Below are 16790 nucleotides of genomic sequence, written 5' to 3'. Positions count from 1 at the left end.
CGTAGCTGTTTGTAGTGGAAGCAGCAATGAAATTGCAGAGAACAGTCAAATCCCAACTACACTATTTACTAGCAGTGTAAGTAGGACAGTCCCTTTCTACTGACTTCAGTTTCTTCAACAGTAAAATGAAGGGGTTGGACTAAATGCTTTCTAGCTCAAACGTCCAGGCAGGTCAGTGGAAGGCAGACAACAGCCCTGAGGCAGCTCTGTCTTTGGTCTCCAATTGCCTCTCCCTAGAAGAAGGGGACCCCTTTGAAAGAGGACAGTTATGGTAGTGGGAAAGGTTGTTGAAAATGAAATATTTTATTCGTTCGTGTCATGTAGGGCTCTCTCCTGTTCGTTTTATTTCCCAGGCTCCCCTTCCCGGAGCCTTGTGCTGCCTAACCCTTACTTATCAAGCCTGTGCTGTGAGGCTGTGGCTCAGTTTCCCTCTGTGCTATCAAGGGACGAACCACCAAGTGTCTTAAATCCACTTTGTATCGCATTGTTTTTCGTGCCAAGTCCTTATGTGCTGTGACTCCGTGTATGACCGCTCAGCTCCGTTGGCCATGGCCTGGATGGCTATTGTGTCTCTCCTCACCCCGCTCCCACTCCACACCCCGAAATAAAGTACGGGATTTGACTGGCTTTCAGTGTTTGAGTCTGACTTTGTCTGCACCTCCCACCCTCTCTTCACCCCAGGAGGTCATCCTGCCCAGAAAAAAAGGAGCCCAAAGGCCCCGCCCCCGTCCTACGTAGGTCACGCCCCCTGCCCTCTCAGAAGCGAGCGGGTGGGCACTAGCTCCGCCCATGCCGGCCACGCCTTTTCCACCCTTCCCCCTCGCCCTGAACCGAAGAGGCAGGATCCGAGTCAGTCCCTCCCGCTCCCCATGACCCCGCCCCCATGCCAGCTAAGGTCCGGCGGGGACACAAGCTCCGCCCCCTTCCCACCCTGCTCGCGAGGTTCCGCCCCCACGCCGGGAGCTGGGCTCCCTGGCCGGGTCGGCCCGGATTGTGGCTGGCGCTGTGACTGCGGCCTCATCTTCCTGGGCTTGCGGCTGCAGGAGGTAGCAGCTGGGCGAGCGCCATGGAAGACGAGACGACGCAGCCGCTGCTGAACAAAGTGGACCCGAGGTCCGAGGCAGAGGAACCGAGACCAAGGTGAGCTGGGGCGGGGGAGCTCCCGGAGGCCTGGCGGGGTGGGGGGCTCCCGGGGCGGAGCGGGGCAGCTCGCCCCAGCGAGCCCGTCACCGTTCACCTGCAGCTATCCCCCGCAGCACCTGCCGGGTCCGGGGTCTCTTCCTGGCAGCCTTCGCAGCCACCTTGGGCCCTCTCAGCTTTGGCTTCGTCCTGGGCTACAGTTCCCCTGCCATCCCCAGCCTACGGAAGACCGGACCCGAGACCCTCCAACTGGACGATGACCAGTCCTCCTGGTTCGGGGTGAGATCCCTACCCCCAGACCTGCTCTTGACTAACTCCCTCCTCTCCACCTCCACTGCCCCCCCCCCCCAGTCCTATGCTTCCCTTTGCCCCCGCCCCCTCCTCAGCTCCTCCCCAGTTCTGTCCAGAACCCCCATCCCTTTTTCTGATCATGCCTTCCCAGGAGCTCTCCCTTTACTCCCCTTAACTGGTAACCCCTTACCTTACCCTGTCCCTGCAACCCCTTCACCCACCTAAACTTCACTCTAATGTGGCGATCCTCCCCTCCCATCAACCCCCGCTCCTTGCCCAAACGCATTACCCCAGTGTTGTAAAAAGCTTAGACCATAAGTTCATATCTTATCTGAACTTTGTATCTTCCTTAGCTCCTAAAACAGTGCTCTGCCTAGGGTTGGTTGGTAACAGAATCAACTTTTCCATTTTTTAAAACATTAGCTCTGGTTACAGAGGCTGAAATTATCTGAAAGTCTAATGGAATTACAAAGATAGACCTGCATTTAAGACATACTGTAGGGGGCAGCTAGATGGTGCAGTGTATAAAGCACCGGCCCTGGATTCAGGAGGACCTGAGTTCAAATGCGGCCTCAGACACTTGACCTGTGTGACCCTGAGCAAGTCACTTAACCCTCATTGCCCCGCCAAAAAAAAAAAAAAAAGACATACTGTACCTTCCAAAGCTGAATATAAAGTTAGTTTTGAGGTATCCACTATTCTCAGGAATTATCTGAACCACTTTGGGGCTTTTTAAGAAGGCCCTTATATCTATTCCTTTCATCCCACTCCCACACTGTTCTTCCTATTCCTAACCCTTTGGGTGTGGAATAAGGGTTTTTAAATGGTGGTTTAAACTATTTTGCTGCTTTTGCCCTCTCCTGTCTAGTCCATCGTGACTCTTGGGGCTGCTGTAGGAGGTGTGCTAGGTGGCTGGCTGGTAGACAAGACTGGAAGGAAACTGACCCTGATGCTCTGCACAGTGCCTTATGTTGTTGGCTTCAACTTGGTCATTGGGGCCCAGAATGTATGGATGCTGTATGGGGGTCGCCTTCTGACAGGCCTGGCAAGTGGAGTCTGTTCCCTTGTTGCCCCGGTGAGTCTCGTGTTAATTCGATCATCTAAAAGTAAGAAAACTTTCCCCTTTGGAGGTGAAGTTGGGGAAAATTTCTGCTTCCTGGAACAATTTGACTGTTTCAAAGGCCAAACTAATTAAATAGATAGTAATAAGAAATTGCTTTCTGGAAAATACTTAGATACATCACAGGTATAGAGATTTAAAAACACTTGTGCCTTTGAAAAGTCTGGCAAGTGAAAATAATAATATATATAAATATTATGGGGCAATTTAGTCTGGTTCTCACAGAGTCGGGTGACCTGGACTTGGAAAGAATAGCATTGTCATTTCCCATTACTTTTTTCTTTCTTTTTTTTTCTTTCCCCCCCCCCCCCCATTACTTTAAAACTCTCTTTTCACCTCTGTCACATGAGAGATCAGTATGATCCTGTTTGCAAGATTTTCTGGTCCTAAGCCAGAACTACCTGTCTCATTCTGGCCAAGTTCAAATAGTCTTATACTTAACTGAACTTGTAAGTCTCCAAGGATAAAATATACAGGTTATCATTTTAGAGCTAGAAAAGGGAATTTTGAGATCATATAATTGAGGGATCAGCAAACTATGGCCTGGCCCCTGATATTTCTTTTTATTCCCACCTGTTTTTGTTCAGACTCTCAAGCTAACAATAATTGTTTAAATGATTTTTTAAAGTGTTACCGTTTTTTAAAATGTAAAAAGCATTCTTGGGGGCAGCTAAGTGGTGCAGTGAATAAAGCACAGGCCCTGGATTCAGGAGGACCTGAGTTCAAATCCGGATTCAGATACTTGACACTTACTAGCTGTGTGACCCTGGGCAAGTCGTTTAACCCTCATTGCCCCACCAAAAAGAGAGGGGGGTGGGGAGTATTCTTAAATTAAACACGAACTGGAGTCTGGCCAGATAGCTTGCTAACCCCTCATCTATTCTAGTCCCTTTATTTTATAAATGAGAAAAATTAGGGCCACAAGGCAAATCCACTTGCCTGTGCTTGGACAACTAGTTCCAGAGCCATCACCTGAACCCAGGTCTTCTGACTCACAACCCTGGTACTACGCTAACCACTTCTCCCAAACTTGATTATAATGAAAATGATACTGAACATATTCATTCTCAGACTTTCTTACCCACTCATATCTCCTTAAGCATTGAAGGGGTGGAATTTTGGGGTTGTTTTGGCCTGGGTCTGTGATTTCATTATCATTAGTCAGAGAAGTCCCTCTACTTATATAGATCAGATCTACATAGTTCCCTAGGGGTACCAGAGAGGTTTTTAGCCAGCATGTTTCTAAAGCGAGATTTAACATACAACTCGGGGACTTAAAATTAGAAAAAAATTAGAGTTTGAAATCTGCTTCAATATTTTCATCTGTAAAATGGAGATAATAATACCCAGAGTTGTTATGAAAATAAAATGAGAAAATGTTTGTAAAGTGCTCTGCAAATTTTAAAGCATGATATAATGTTAGGTATTATTATTAATACCTCTTCCTTGTCTCCTAGGCAAATCATCTTGAAAAAGGCAGGGTTTACACAGATTAAATCACAATTTGGATTCAACTTGATCTTATTTGGGGGGGAAACTTCCTAACAATTAGTTATCCAAAAGTGAAATAAACTTTACCTCCACTAGGAGGTACAGCTAGGTCGTTTAGTGGATGGAGCACATACTTTGCAAACAGAACACTGGGTTTAAATTCAGCCTGAGACATTTACTAGCTGTGTGACCCTGAGCAAGTCATTTAACATCTGTCTTAGTTTCTTCATTTGTAAAATGAGGATAATTATAGCACCTATCTTACAGGGTTGTTGTAAGAATCAAAGGAGTTAACATATACGTAAAGTATTTTGTAAACCTTAAAGCACTATATACATGCTAACTGTTATTATTGTTGTTTTTATTATCATCATCATCATTATTAGTGGGTTCTACCCAATGGAGGTCTTCAAGAAAAGACTAGGTGACTACTTGTTAGTGGTGTTCTAGAGGGGAATTCTTGAATTCTTGGTCACATTTTAGATTGAAATAGGTCAGTCAATGAACAAGCATTTATTTATTAAACACCTACATATGTCAGGCACCATGCTAAGTGTCAGGGATACAAAAAAGGCTGAACAAAATCTCTGCCTTTGAGGAGCTCACTTTCCAGTGGGGGAGAGAACATGTAAATGACTTGGTGGCCCCTGAAGTCATCCCTTCTAACTAGATCCTTTGTGATTCTGTTTTCCACAGTTGAGATAGGGGTTCCAGAGTATGCTTTTAAAACAGTGGGATATTATCTTTTTTCAGATGAATTTAATAGCTTACAGCAAAAAACTGATAACTTGTTTATTTTATTTACCTGTCTTGTTCAAAATTCTCTATATAAATGAGCTGAATTAGTTCATGTAGGAAATGCCACTATTATTTTAAAGGTAGATTGTTGCTTTTTTAAATTTTAGAACCTGGCTAGAATTTGTTTAAAGCATAAAAATGGGTGTAATAGTAAATGCTTAAATAGCAGGCTCTCCAGGAAAAAAAAATGCACAATGGTTTTAAATTTAATCTGAATTATTACATTTCTTTATCACTTTCTTAAGTCTAGACAATCAACAAATGAATAAGTCAAGCTCTGATTTGTAGTATTTGCTGATTTTTGAGATGAAAATGCTCAAACTGAAAATGTACCAATTAACTTTCATCAGGTTTGAGCTGACTCTAGGACACTCCTGCTTCTTCCCACAGGACTTCAAAAACCAGAATCCTGATATTGGTTCTCAGGTTCCTCTCCAGAAGAGTCACAGGCTTGGGGGGCTGAAGGGGAGTTATGGTTATTGGTTTGTTTTCTTCATTTTCTCATGGTCCCTGCCCTTGGCTGATACTTGACAATTTCGGATTACCCTAATAGTCTTTATTTCTTAGGAGAAAGAGGGCGGATAGTAATGAAATAAGTTTATATGTTTCAGTTTATTTGTTTTTAATACAGGCTAACAACAACAATCTTATTGTTAGAGATTGTTATTCCAATACTAGAAACCTATGTGATTCAATTGCAGAGGACTCATGATAAAACATGCTGCCCATGTTCAGATACTTGAGGGACTCGATGCAGGATAAGACATATTTGTTTTGGACATGTAAAATACATACACTTGTTTCTTGACTGTACATGTTTGTAATGAGGTTCTGTTTTGCTTGTTTTCTCATTGAGGTGAGAGTGAGAGAATAAAGTAAAACTGAATTTAAAAAATTGAATTTAAAAAATAAAATATTTGTTTAAAAAATACAACTGATGTAATTGCCAAGAGTTGTGGCATATACCAATAATCCCTACCACTAGAGAGGCTGAGGCTGTTGGATATCTTGAGCTGTAGTAGCACCAAACAGATGATCAGGTGTCTATATCAGTATGGTCAGTGCCCAGGAGCTCAGGGCCACCAGACTGAGAATGGGTGAATCAGCCCAGGTCAGAAAAATGGAGCAGGTTAAAACTCCCATGCCAGTTAAAGATTGGGTCTGTGAGTGGCTGCTGCACTCCCAGCCTGAGAGAGATAAAGCGACTGTTCCAAAATAAATAAAAAACTATGTGACAGATTGTAGGCACAGAATAAGACTCATTTTCAGATTCAACTGATATCTGAATTTCTTTTATTGAACTGTATTTGTTATACAAAAAAGACTAACGTTTGGGGGTAGGTAGAAAGGGTAATGATAGAGATGCAAAAAGAAAAGGTTCAGTAAATCATTTTTAAAACAGAAAAAAAGAGACTAGGAATTTTAGAAGAAACACGGACAAGTGTTGGTGTCACCATGCTAAATTTACTATTTAGTTTTTCATAGACATGATCTGTACATAACACATAGTAGAGATTCAGGGTTTCCTATCTAATCTTTCCATTCTTTGTGTATGAAGATACATTGGTTGATGCTTGTTAAGTTCAATAAACATGAACAAAAACTTAAAATAACCTACGTATGCAAATTAAATTGAAAATTCCACCTACTTTGTGGTTATTCACTTTTAATGCTTTCTGGGCTACACAGGTGTATATAGCTGAAATATCTTCCCCTGAAGTCCGAGGACTGCTTGGTTCCTGTGTGCAGCTGATGGTCGTCATTGGAATCCTTGCAGCATATGTTGCAGGTACAGTTATCTGGACTTTAGCCATGACAAAGTCTTAAATTTTTGTGGTCGTGGTCTTTATAAAACGCTGTCACCATGTCATTTAACAATAACCCCCTTTTCTATAGAGCTCTACGATGGACACCATGTCAATTAACAATAACCCCCTTTTCTATAGAGCTCTACGATTGACACCATGCCATAGAGAAGTCAAGTGATACCATATCGTAGGACCACAGGATGTAGGGGTGGGAAGACCTTAGGCATCATTCAGTCCAACCCTCTTCTTTTATAGAGAAGGAAACAGAGACCCAGGGGGCTAAAAGACCTGCTCAGGATCCCAGCAGCAGTAAAGGCCAGAGGCCAAATTTAAACTTAGGATGTGTGCTGACCATGTTCTGGACTCTTTCCATTATATACACCACAGTGTCTCTGGTCACTCAGGTACTCAGAGTCTGGTTATTGCACAGCTTGCCTGTGAATGTCAGAGCTGGGGTTTGCATTGAGCGTTTCTGTCTCCCACTCCAGCACTCTTTCAGTGATACCACTTTGGTCCTCAGAACAGCCTGGTGAGGTTGGAAGAGCAGGTATTATAATCCCCATTTTACAGATGAAGAAACTCAGGTTCAGACCCCGTACTAGAGATTCATGGCTCGTTGTTCCCAAGTCCTGTGTGTTTCCACTGTACCACCTTGTCTGTCCAATGCCAAGGGATGGCTGGGTTTTGTGAACTGAATGGTAGTAGACTCAGTGCAGGGAGTTGCAGTAGGCCTAGTCACAAGGCTACTAGGGAAGGAAACTGAATCACTTTGGTGTGTGGAATAAAGGAATAAACTAAAAAAGTAAGATCAGGATTGTATGAAATTTTTTTTTTCCTTGAGGCAGTTAGGGTTAAGTGACTTGCCCAGGGTCACACAGCTAGTAAGTTTTTGAGACAAAACTGGAACTCGGATCTTTCTGACTCCAGGGCTGGTTCCTCTATCCACTGCAACACCTAGCTGTCCCATGGATTATATGAAATTTTTGAGGTGAAATTGTTCTCAGGAGCATTCTTTGTGCCTTCCCTTCTCCTGTTTTCCCATCTCCTTCCCCTCCACAGGCCTGGCCCTGGACTGGTGCTGGCTTGCTGTTCTGGGCTGCGTCCCACCATTCTTCATGCTGCTGCTCATGTGTTTCATGCCTGAAACCCCAAGGTTCCTGCTGATTAAGCATAAAGAGCTGGAAGCGGTAGCTGCGATGAAGTTTCTATGGGGGGTAGAGCAAGAACAGGAAGTAGAAGAGAATGAAAGCAGTCATGAGGACCAGGTAAGGAGGATGAAATTTATACTTTGTTTCTGTTTAGCAGTGAAAGGTTTTACCATAATAGCTTCCCTTTCCATAGTACTTGAACATTTTTCCATACGACTTACCCTTAGTCGTGCAAGTATCAGTATCCCCGAGAGAGAGAGTTTTGGAATGAGGACTCAATCCCAGAGCTTCTATTTAAAATCCCAGTGCCCTTTCACTGTGCTGTTGCACCATGTAGACTTTCACAGAAAGGGTCAGAACCATAAGGGAGATTATCCAGTCCACCCCTTTCTTATACATGAAGAAGCTGAGATCCATAGAGATCCAGAGACTTGCCTGGTACCATACAACTAATAAAGAATAGCACCAGGATTTGAACCTAGGTCACCACCCCAGTATGATCCAGTATATATCCTATCCGCATGTATGGGAATGTGTAAATAATCCCCCTGAGATGGCCATCTTTTCCTTTGTTCACAATAGATCTTCTCCCTGCCCATTACCTCCTGTCCCAGGAACTCTTAACAGATGATCTACAGTGATGATGAATGGGGCCCACCCACCCACCCTCTCCTTTACTGACCAAAACTAGCACAACGGCAGTGCTTTGAGGACCAAAGAGTGGTTGATTAAGCTCTGTCTGTAACTATAATGCTGAATGAAAGAACAAGTTCTTCATTACCATCGCTAACCAGAAAATCCGGGACATGAACTTAGAGTGAAGGCACATCATGGAGGCTGCTAGAAACAAGAAACCCTTGTCTATCAAAAGCCAGGTTTGCTGGACACAAGGCGAGATAACCAGAGTTTTCATAAAGATTTTGTGCAGACTCTTCCTTTACTGATATCGTGCCTTTTGTATGTTTAAAAATTACTGCTTTTCTCCAGAGCACTTTCACAAACACTTTTCCATTAGCTCCTTGGAGGGGAAGGATGTAGATCACCATTGCCCTCAGTTTGACTTGGGGGGAGCCTCAGAGATTTATCCCTCCCATCCATGCCTAAACAAGTGGTCCGTCCCTCAGCCTTGCCATGAAGCCCTTCAGTGAATTGGGAATCCAACTGATTACCTCATGAGGCAGCCAATTCAACTTTTGACACCTCTAATTGTTGGGGATGTTTGCCTTCTATTGAGTTGAAGTTTGTATTCTTCTAACTTCATCATGCTGCCATCTAGGGTGAATAAATCTCATCCCTCTTCCACATGGCAGCCCTTCTAATACCTGAGGATGGCTATCATGGCCCTAGACGGTCTTCTCTTATGCAGGCTAAACATCCCTACTTCCTTCAACAGATAGATCTTTGTGCCAAGGCCTCCTAGCCCCAACAGTGCTATCAGACTTAGATAGAAACAGGGCCTTTAGTCCATTCAGAAGGATCGCTGCAGGCTGCTAAGTATTGACTTAGTTTTAAAATGTAATGTTACCCTTACTAGCTGTGTGACCCTGGGCAAGTCACTTAACCCCAATTGCCTCACCAAAAAAAAAAATGTAACGTTACCTACTGATTGCTGTATTTTTATTTATTTTATTAAGCATTTTCCAATTTTTGATCTGGTTCAGGTACCCTTGGGAATGTTGTGGGCAGCATGTTTGATACCTCTGGTCTTCAAGGTTCCTTCCAAGTCTAAAATTCCTATTTTTAATGTAAAATAAACTGAAAATGGCTATTCCTGAAACAGGGATTTCATCTGGCAAGACTGAAGAATCCAGCGATTTACAAGCCTTTTCTCATCGGCCTGTTGCTGATGGCTTTCCAGCAATTCTCTGGGATCAATGCTATGATGTTTTATGCACAGACAATTTTTGAACAAGCCAACTTTAAGGTAGAAGTTGACATCATGACCTTGTTTTGATGAACTTGGTTGATTTACTGTAATCTTTTTCTAAAATATCCTTGTTGGTCAGTGGAGATGGTAATTGTGACAGGCTCCAGGGTACTCTATAGAAATATCACATCCTTTGTTATGAAAATCTCTCTCCAAATTTGCTTTCTTGGAGATGTTAATGCCCTGGATCCTCTGTCTCCTGCCCAGGACAGTAGCCTTGCCTCAGTCATTGTGGGGGTCCTGCAGGTGGTCTTCACTGCCATTGCCGCCCTTCTTATGGATAGAGCCGGCCGGAAGATACTCCTGTCAATATCAGGTGAGATGAACACAATCCCAGGCCTTACCAGCATCTGGAAGGAAATGAAAGAGTTTGTGCTAGAATTCTCAGAACACTGGGCATCTCAGTCTTTGGACCAGTGTCCATGGATCAGCTGGGGGACTGTCTTATGCAAAGGGAGCTAAGGGCCTGATCTTGGAGACTCAGAACTTTCAGGACCTCTCTCATTTATAAGTTTGGACCTAAGCCAAGGGACCCTTTCCCAGTTCTGTGCAAGAGAAGCAAGGCCTTGCTGTCCCAACCTTAGAGATACAGAGAGTGGGACAATGTAAGTTTCATTGGCTCTAAAGCAGAGATTTTCAGTTTTCTGTGTGTCATGAACCCCCTTTGGCTCTTCAGTTATGTGCCAGGCACTCTGCTAAGCCCTGGGGATTCCAATAAAAAAATAGATTGTAAGCTTCTTGAAGGCAGGGGCTGTCTTTCTAACAGATTTAGCATTTACTACATAAAATTATAAAGGAAACCAATCATATTGAAATATAGCTATTAAAATATTTTAAAAGCAAGTTCATGGATTCCAGATTAAGAACAACCATTTAGGGGGCAGCTAGGTGACTCAGTGGATAAAGCACCGGCCCTGGATTCAGGAGGACCTGAGTTCAAATCTGGCCTCGGACACTTGGCATTTACTAGCTGTGTGACCCTGGGCAAGTCACACATTGAAATTTCCCTCATTGCCCCACAAAAACAAACACACACACACACACACACACACACACACACACACACAAAGAATACCCATTTAAAAAATTTTCCAAGCTAATTAAAGTATAAGAGATCCCAGAAGATCTGAATTGACTCTGGGTTACAGGGCATCTAGGTAACACAATAGATAGAGCCCTGGGCCTGGAATCAGGAAGACAAGTTCAAATTTGACCTCAAGACACTTATGAGCCTGAGCAAATCACTTAACCTCTGTCTGCCTCAGTTTCCTCAACTTTTAAAATGGGGATAATAGCAGCACCTATCTTCCTGGATTGTTGTGATGATCAAATGAGACAATATTTGTAAAGCAAATGGCATGGTTCCTGGCACATGAGAGGTACAATATAAATATTTGTTTCCTTCATAATTAATGGGTCCAAGCAACTCATAACATTGAAGGAAATGATACTAGCTTGCATATATATAAATAATAGCCATTTAAGATTTCTGAGCATTTTCCCTACAACAGTCCTATGAAATGAGGAAACTGAAACTTGGATTTCCCTCACCACAATGTCCAATCCCCAACCCTGTTTTAATACTTGCTCTGTGGAAGAAAAGCATTAAACAGCTGTTCTGCACCCCACCCCAGCAAACATGGAGATGCTTGTTTATTATTGTCGATTAGCTCCTTTCCCTTGAAGCTATCCACTCCAGAATGGAAGCCACACCTTTAATGTGAGGGCTGGTGATGGGGAGACACCTAGTCTGTACCTTGTGCACCAGAGTTAAATTCTCATGCTCCCCTTTCCTATACCAACCCCTATCAGTGAGTGATAGGGAGAACACAGTCCCAAGGAGATAGAGACCACAGCTGCTTTTCTGAATCTTATCTCCCTGTGGCAAGATAAACTTCAGACTTTACTCTTCTTGAAGCAACTGTGTTGCTTAACTCACTTACACACAACCACAAATTTAAAAGAGAAAGAAAGAAAAAGTATGAAAAATGTCTCTGCTGGAGTTTTGCTCTGTTAGGGCTTTATTTTACTTTTGTTTTTTCAAAGAGCCCCTGACATACACCCAGAGTCTTTGCTATTGATTGTTCTCTTCCTTCTGCAGGTGCTATCATGGCTCTGAGCTGCATAATGTTTGGCATCTACTTTAAAATTTCTCTCCCAACTCCTAACAACTCTTCAAATCCTGACCTCCTCACAACCTTGAATTCCGAGACTGTAGGAGCCAGCCCTGGACTGCCATGGCTAGCAGTGTCTAGCATGGGATTCTTCCTCATAGGTGAGAAGGTGTCAGATAGTTCTCTATGAGGGTCTGACAGGGTGGCCTTGCCAGGTTCCAAATCCCAAGCTGACTCTCACCCATCTTTTCCCCATGCAGACTCTGACCTTTCTATGGCCATCCAAGTATTCTTCATGATATAGCAGGCTATGTTAGAAAAATTCATCACCTATGGCCAACTTTATGCTATGATTTTGGTCATTTTCTTCTATTTCTTTGCAATTTCAGGTTTTTCTCTAGGCTGGGGTCCCATCCCCTGGCTGCTGATGTCTGAAATATTCCCCCTCCAAGTCAAGGGACTGGCCAGTGGTGCTTGTGTTCTCACCAGCTGGATCATGGCCTTTCTGGTAACTAAAGAATTCAGCAGTCTCATGGTAAGAACCTTCTGTGCCCTAGGGGTGGACTTTTACCTCTTCTTGTGATGGGGGGAAAAAAAGGAAAAACATACTTTAACATATCCAAATTCTATAGTGGATTATTGTGGTTTCAAAATGCAGCAAACATAATGTCATCTGTATGTGACACAGAACCCACCCATACATAATCCTGTGAGACAACAGAGGTAGTGTCAAGGAAACAAGAATGTGATCAGCTGGATAGAGGGAAGCTGTACGTCTGCATTCTCAGCTTCTGCGTGCCTCCTCATTTGTGAGATAGAGATTAGTAGCAATGCTGGTCACTTGTCTAAGTTTGATCTTTGGGACTTGGGAAGCATTTGCCTATGAAACATTATAAATAATGTTTAGACTCCCTGGACCACCTTCAAAAACCTGATTGCCTGTTAATGTCACTGCAATACTCCTCCTAAGTGCCTTCTCCTAAGGTCTGGATAGCATCAGCAGTCATTTGTGTTGCAAAGAAAGCAATTTGTAAGCCTTGAAGTGCTTCGTTGTAGTGAGCTGCTGTTATCTTTTGTTTTGTTTTGTTTTGTTTTTTGTTTTATTGTGAGGCTGTGGGGGGTTAAGTGACTTGCCCAGGGTCACACAGCTACTAAGTGTCAAGTGTCTGAGGCCGAATTTGAACTCAGGTCCTCCTGAATCCAGGGCCGGTACTCTATCCACTGCGCCACCTACCTGCCCCTCTGTTACCTTTTAAAAATTTTTTGTATCAAGATTTGGTCCATTCCCGATTAGTCATGGATAACTGGGCCTTTATCACTGAACTGGAACATTCCATTAATCCCTTAATGATTCCCTGTCACACTCCTCACAACCTTCCCCAGCATTTCCATTTAGTTTTTTTGGATCTGGTGTTTGGATTTTGTTTGTTTTTTCTTCTATTTTTAGTGTTCCTTGACACTAGCATACTCTCAACAGATGATTGCACTTCTTTATTGAGAACAAGACTATCCCAAAAGGATGTCCTTCAATGCCCCTAAATCTGTGACATATTCATTTCCTTCTTTCACAAGGTTAAGTGACCTTCCTATACCTGTGACCTCAATGCTATCCTTTCCTGTCTTCTCCAGATTCATTCTCTCATCTTTATACATGTTTAGTTTCTCCCTCTCCTGGCTTCTGCCTACTGCTCAGATCTTCCCTAGTCTTAAAAAAATCTCATTGCTTCTACCTCCTACTCAAATTCTCCTCTTTCTTCCCTTTACCAAGATTTTGTAAAAAGTCACCAAGCTCCAGGCTGCTTCCCAGCCCCAACCACTCTGGAGTCCATGAGTGTGCTGGTCATTTCCCATATACAAAACCACTTTCCTAGACACTAAATGACAACTGCATCTCTATGACCTCTGTCTGTCTTCTATTATGTGGTTAAAATACTTAAGGCACACTTTGAGGGACAGCTAGGTGGCGCAGTGGATAGAGCACTGGCCCTGGATTCAGGAGTACCTGAGTTCAAATCCGGCCTCAGACACTTAACACTTACTAGCTGTGTGACTGGGCAAGTCACTTAACCCCAATTGCCTCACTTTAAAAAAAAAAATTTAAGGCACACTTTGAGTAAGCAAGCATTATGTGCCTGGTATGTGCAGAGGACTGATCACAGCCAGCCTGGAAGAGGCTGGTGCCATGTTAATAGATTTCTAATGTTAGGGAGGGAAAGGTACCGAATTTCCCCACTTCCTTTCACCTAAGAATTTGATTTGTTGGTCCCAGTGTTTGTGTTTTGTTTTTAAACAAGCTTTTTCTTTTGTTCGCAGAGTTTTCTGACTCCATATGGAACTTTCTGGCTTTTTTCTGCCTTCTGCATCCTCAGTGTCATTTTCACATTACTCTTTGTTCCTGAAACAAAGGGAAAGACTTTGGAGCAAATTGAAGCTCATTTTCAAGGAAGGTGATGACCTTCTGATTGAGAGTGTCCTTGCCAAGCAAGGGAAGACTGCCTGATCATAATGGAAGAATGGTGATTTTAAAATGGGGTTCTTTTGTATTCCCAATAAGCATAATCTTTCTCCAGGACTCTCAGGCCTTATGTGGAACTGAGAGAGCCAATACAGAATATATGTGAAAATAAGTGTTTGATTGCTGCTAAATCTAGTCCAAGTAGATTTTTTTTTCCCCCACAAACCAACGCCACAGTTCCTCAAGTACCCTCATTCTTGAGCGGGTTTTAACCCAGTTATATGGGGTAGGATCTATGGTTCCTGTTGGAGTTCATTCCCATTTAATTCCTGGTTAAATTGGCATGAGGGGGAAAAAACTACAGGAACCATGAAATCTTAGCATTGGTCTCTTTCATCCATGCATTTTCCTTTGAATAAGGAAAGGAATGAGATTCAGCTATTGCATCCATCTCCCTCTCTTCAGACTAACAAAGAATTTTAGGAATTGATTCTCGTCCAGATGATTTTTATCTTTGGCAATATTCTAATCAAGAAGTATGTTTGTTTTCCTCAAATAAAGATTTTATTTTGAAAATCAGGTGGCAGCACTGTATTTCATCTTCTGACTTAATGCGATATAGTAAAAATGAGAGAGTTGTGGGTAAGGCAACTTCCCAAAACACCTGGCAACTGCCTACATCCTGAGGTGGTCCTTTGGATAATATTTATTGTTTTTAATGAAATTTCTAAAACTGCCCCCTTCCATGAACTTTGAATGATGAACTGAATATGACTATGAGAAAATTTAATAAGGATAGATTTAAATGTTTATACTTTGGTTCAATAATCAGTGGTATAAATATAGGATGAGCTAAACAATAGTCTTAATTCCATCCTTATTACATATGTGACTGGGCAAATGAATTAATTAGATCATGTTTTACACTTATCTCATTAGGTCTTCATAATAGCCCTATGAAGTTGGTATTCATCCCCACTTTGCAAATGAAGAAACTGCTCAGATTTTCCTAAGTTCACATAGCTAGTAAGTGGGAAGAGTTAAAATGCTAACCCACATCTCCTGACTCCAAATCCAGGCTTCCTTCCCCCAAACCACAGGAAATGTGGTTAATGTTTACATTATCTACCTCACAGGGTTATTTTGAGGCTCGGATGTGAAGGTGTGTATAAATGTACATCATGTTTATTTGCATTCATCTTTATGTACCTCACAGTCTAATTCTCAGAACTCTGTGAGTCTCTCCATAGGGTCCTACCCTGATGTTTCATGTTGGAGTAGAAGTGACCCAAGTTCCCAAAGGCTAGGACAGCACAGGACAAGCTCGGACAGGTTCTCTCACACTAGTAAAGCTGGATTAAGTATAACCCACGCAAACAGACTGATTCTGTTTTCTGAGGACCAGTCTAGCTAGGTATAAAAAAATCTTATACCAGTAGGTACTCTTAGTAGTCAACTGGTCAATCAAATACAATTTGTTAAGCAGGCACTGTACCAGACAAAAGTAAAAATGAAATTCCTTGCACTCAAGGAGCTTACATTCAGGGGAATCAAAATGTATTATCCTAGTGTCCTAAAAGTCTTTGTGCAGTTTGAAGCTTTAATAACTTCAGAATTATAAATGCTACAAACTTAGCTTGATCATTTAAATTTCCTTTACACATAATATTGTGAAATTGGAATAATGTATTTTGAATTTTATTTTTAACAAGCTAGGGAACCTGTCCTTATGCATTGCATGTGCGTGTACAACAGTCAATGGATGATACTATCTCAGACCAGTGCATCATCATGAGAGGTCCTCTTGCTTGGTCACTTCGATCATCTGGGGTCTCTCTATTAGGTGGTTATCTTCTGGGGTAGCCTCAAAACTGTCATGTATGCAACACAACTTTGTTCTTTGAATGCTCTTATGCCTGGGATTACAAATGCAATCCTTTTAGTCCCTAAGAGGCAGCTGATGAAGGTTTTCATAAAGTTAAAAAATAGACTGTATATCACAATAGGATGTATATCACAAGGTGCTAGTTATGTTGAATTTTAATAAGAACCATATGATTATTTTAAAATCTTAAATAGTTAACCCTTACAATGTGGGGGGGGGGCGGTGTTAAAGTATGTAGCATTTATGCTTCTCAAGTTATTACATCTTAAAATTGCCCTCCGACTTTGGGACATCTCATATATAAGCATAAGGACAGCTGCCAGGCCTAGAGTCAGAAAGACCTAAATTCAAATTCAACCTCAAACATTTACTAGTTGTGTGACCTTGGACAAGTCACTTAGCCCTGTTTGCCTAAAATGAGCTGGAGAAGAGAATGGCAAACCACTCCAATATCTTGGCCAAGGAAATCCTAAACAGGATCAGGAAAAGTTGGACTTGACTGAAGAACAAAAACATACACAAGCATAGGCATAATCAATGTAAAAAATATGAAGTAGTTTAGGGAAGGAAGTCATTATCAACTGGGGAGAAGATTCAGGAAGGATTTCAGAAG

At 42.4% G+C, this 16790-nt stretch overlaps 1 protein-coding gene across 3 annotated transcripts; it reads left to right on the top strand.

The window, feature by feature from the left end:
- Positions 1 to 868: 868 nt before the first annotated feature.
- Positions 869 to 14839, top strand: SLC2A8 (solute carrier family 2 member 8). 3 transcript variants are annotated; one of them, XM_043988968.1, is made up of 10 exons: positions 869 to 1140; positions 1257 to 1419; positions 2300 to 2506; positions 6530 to 6629; positions 7708 to 7913; positions 9577 to 9720; positions 9931 to 10039; positions 11825 to 11998; positions 12227 to 12372; positions 14151 to 14839. In XM_043988968.1, the coding sequence occupies exons 1-10, from the start codon at positions 1067 to 1069 to the stop codon at positions 14286 to 14288; spliced, it is 1461 nt and encodes a 486-aa protein (XP_043844903.1). In that variant the 5' UTR covers positions 869 to 1066; the 3' UTR covers positions 14289 to 14839. The 3 variants fall into 3 exon arrangements, with proteins under 3 accessions (XP_043844903.1, XP_043844904.1, XP_043844905.1); XM_043988970.1 differs by having other exon boundaries at positions 873 to 1140; positions 1244 to 1419; XM_043988969.1 differs by lacking the exon at positions 9577 to 9720.
- Positions 14840 to 16790: the final 1951 nt, after the last annotated feature.

The sequence above is a fragment of the Dromiciops gliroides genome, chromosome 2 (genome assembly GCF_019393635.1).
Source record: "Dromiciops gliroides isolate mDroGli1 chromosome 2, mDroGli1.pri, whole genome shotgun sequence".
NCBI lineage: Eukaryota > Metazoa > Chordata > Mammalia > Microbiotheria > Microbiotheriidae > Dromiciops > Dromiciops gliroides.
Note: the sequence above shows the minus strand (reverse complement) of the source record. Positions and strands in the feature narration are given on the sequence as shown.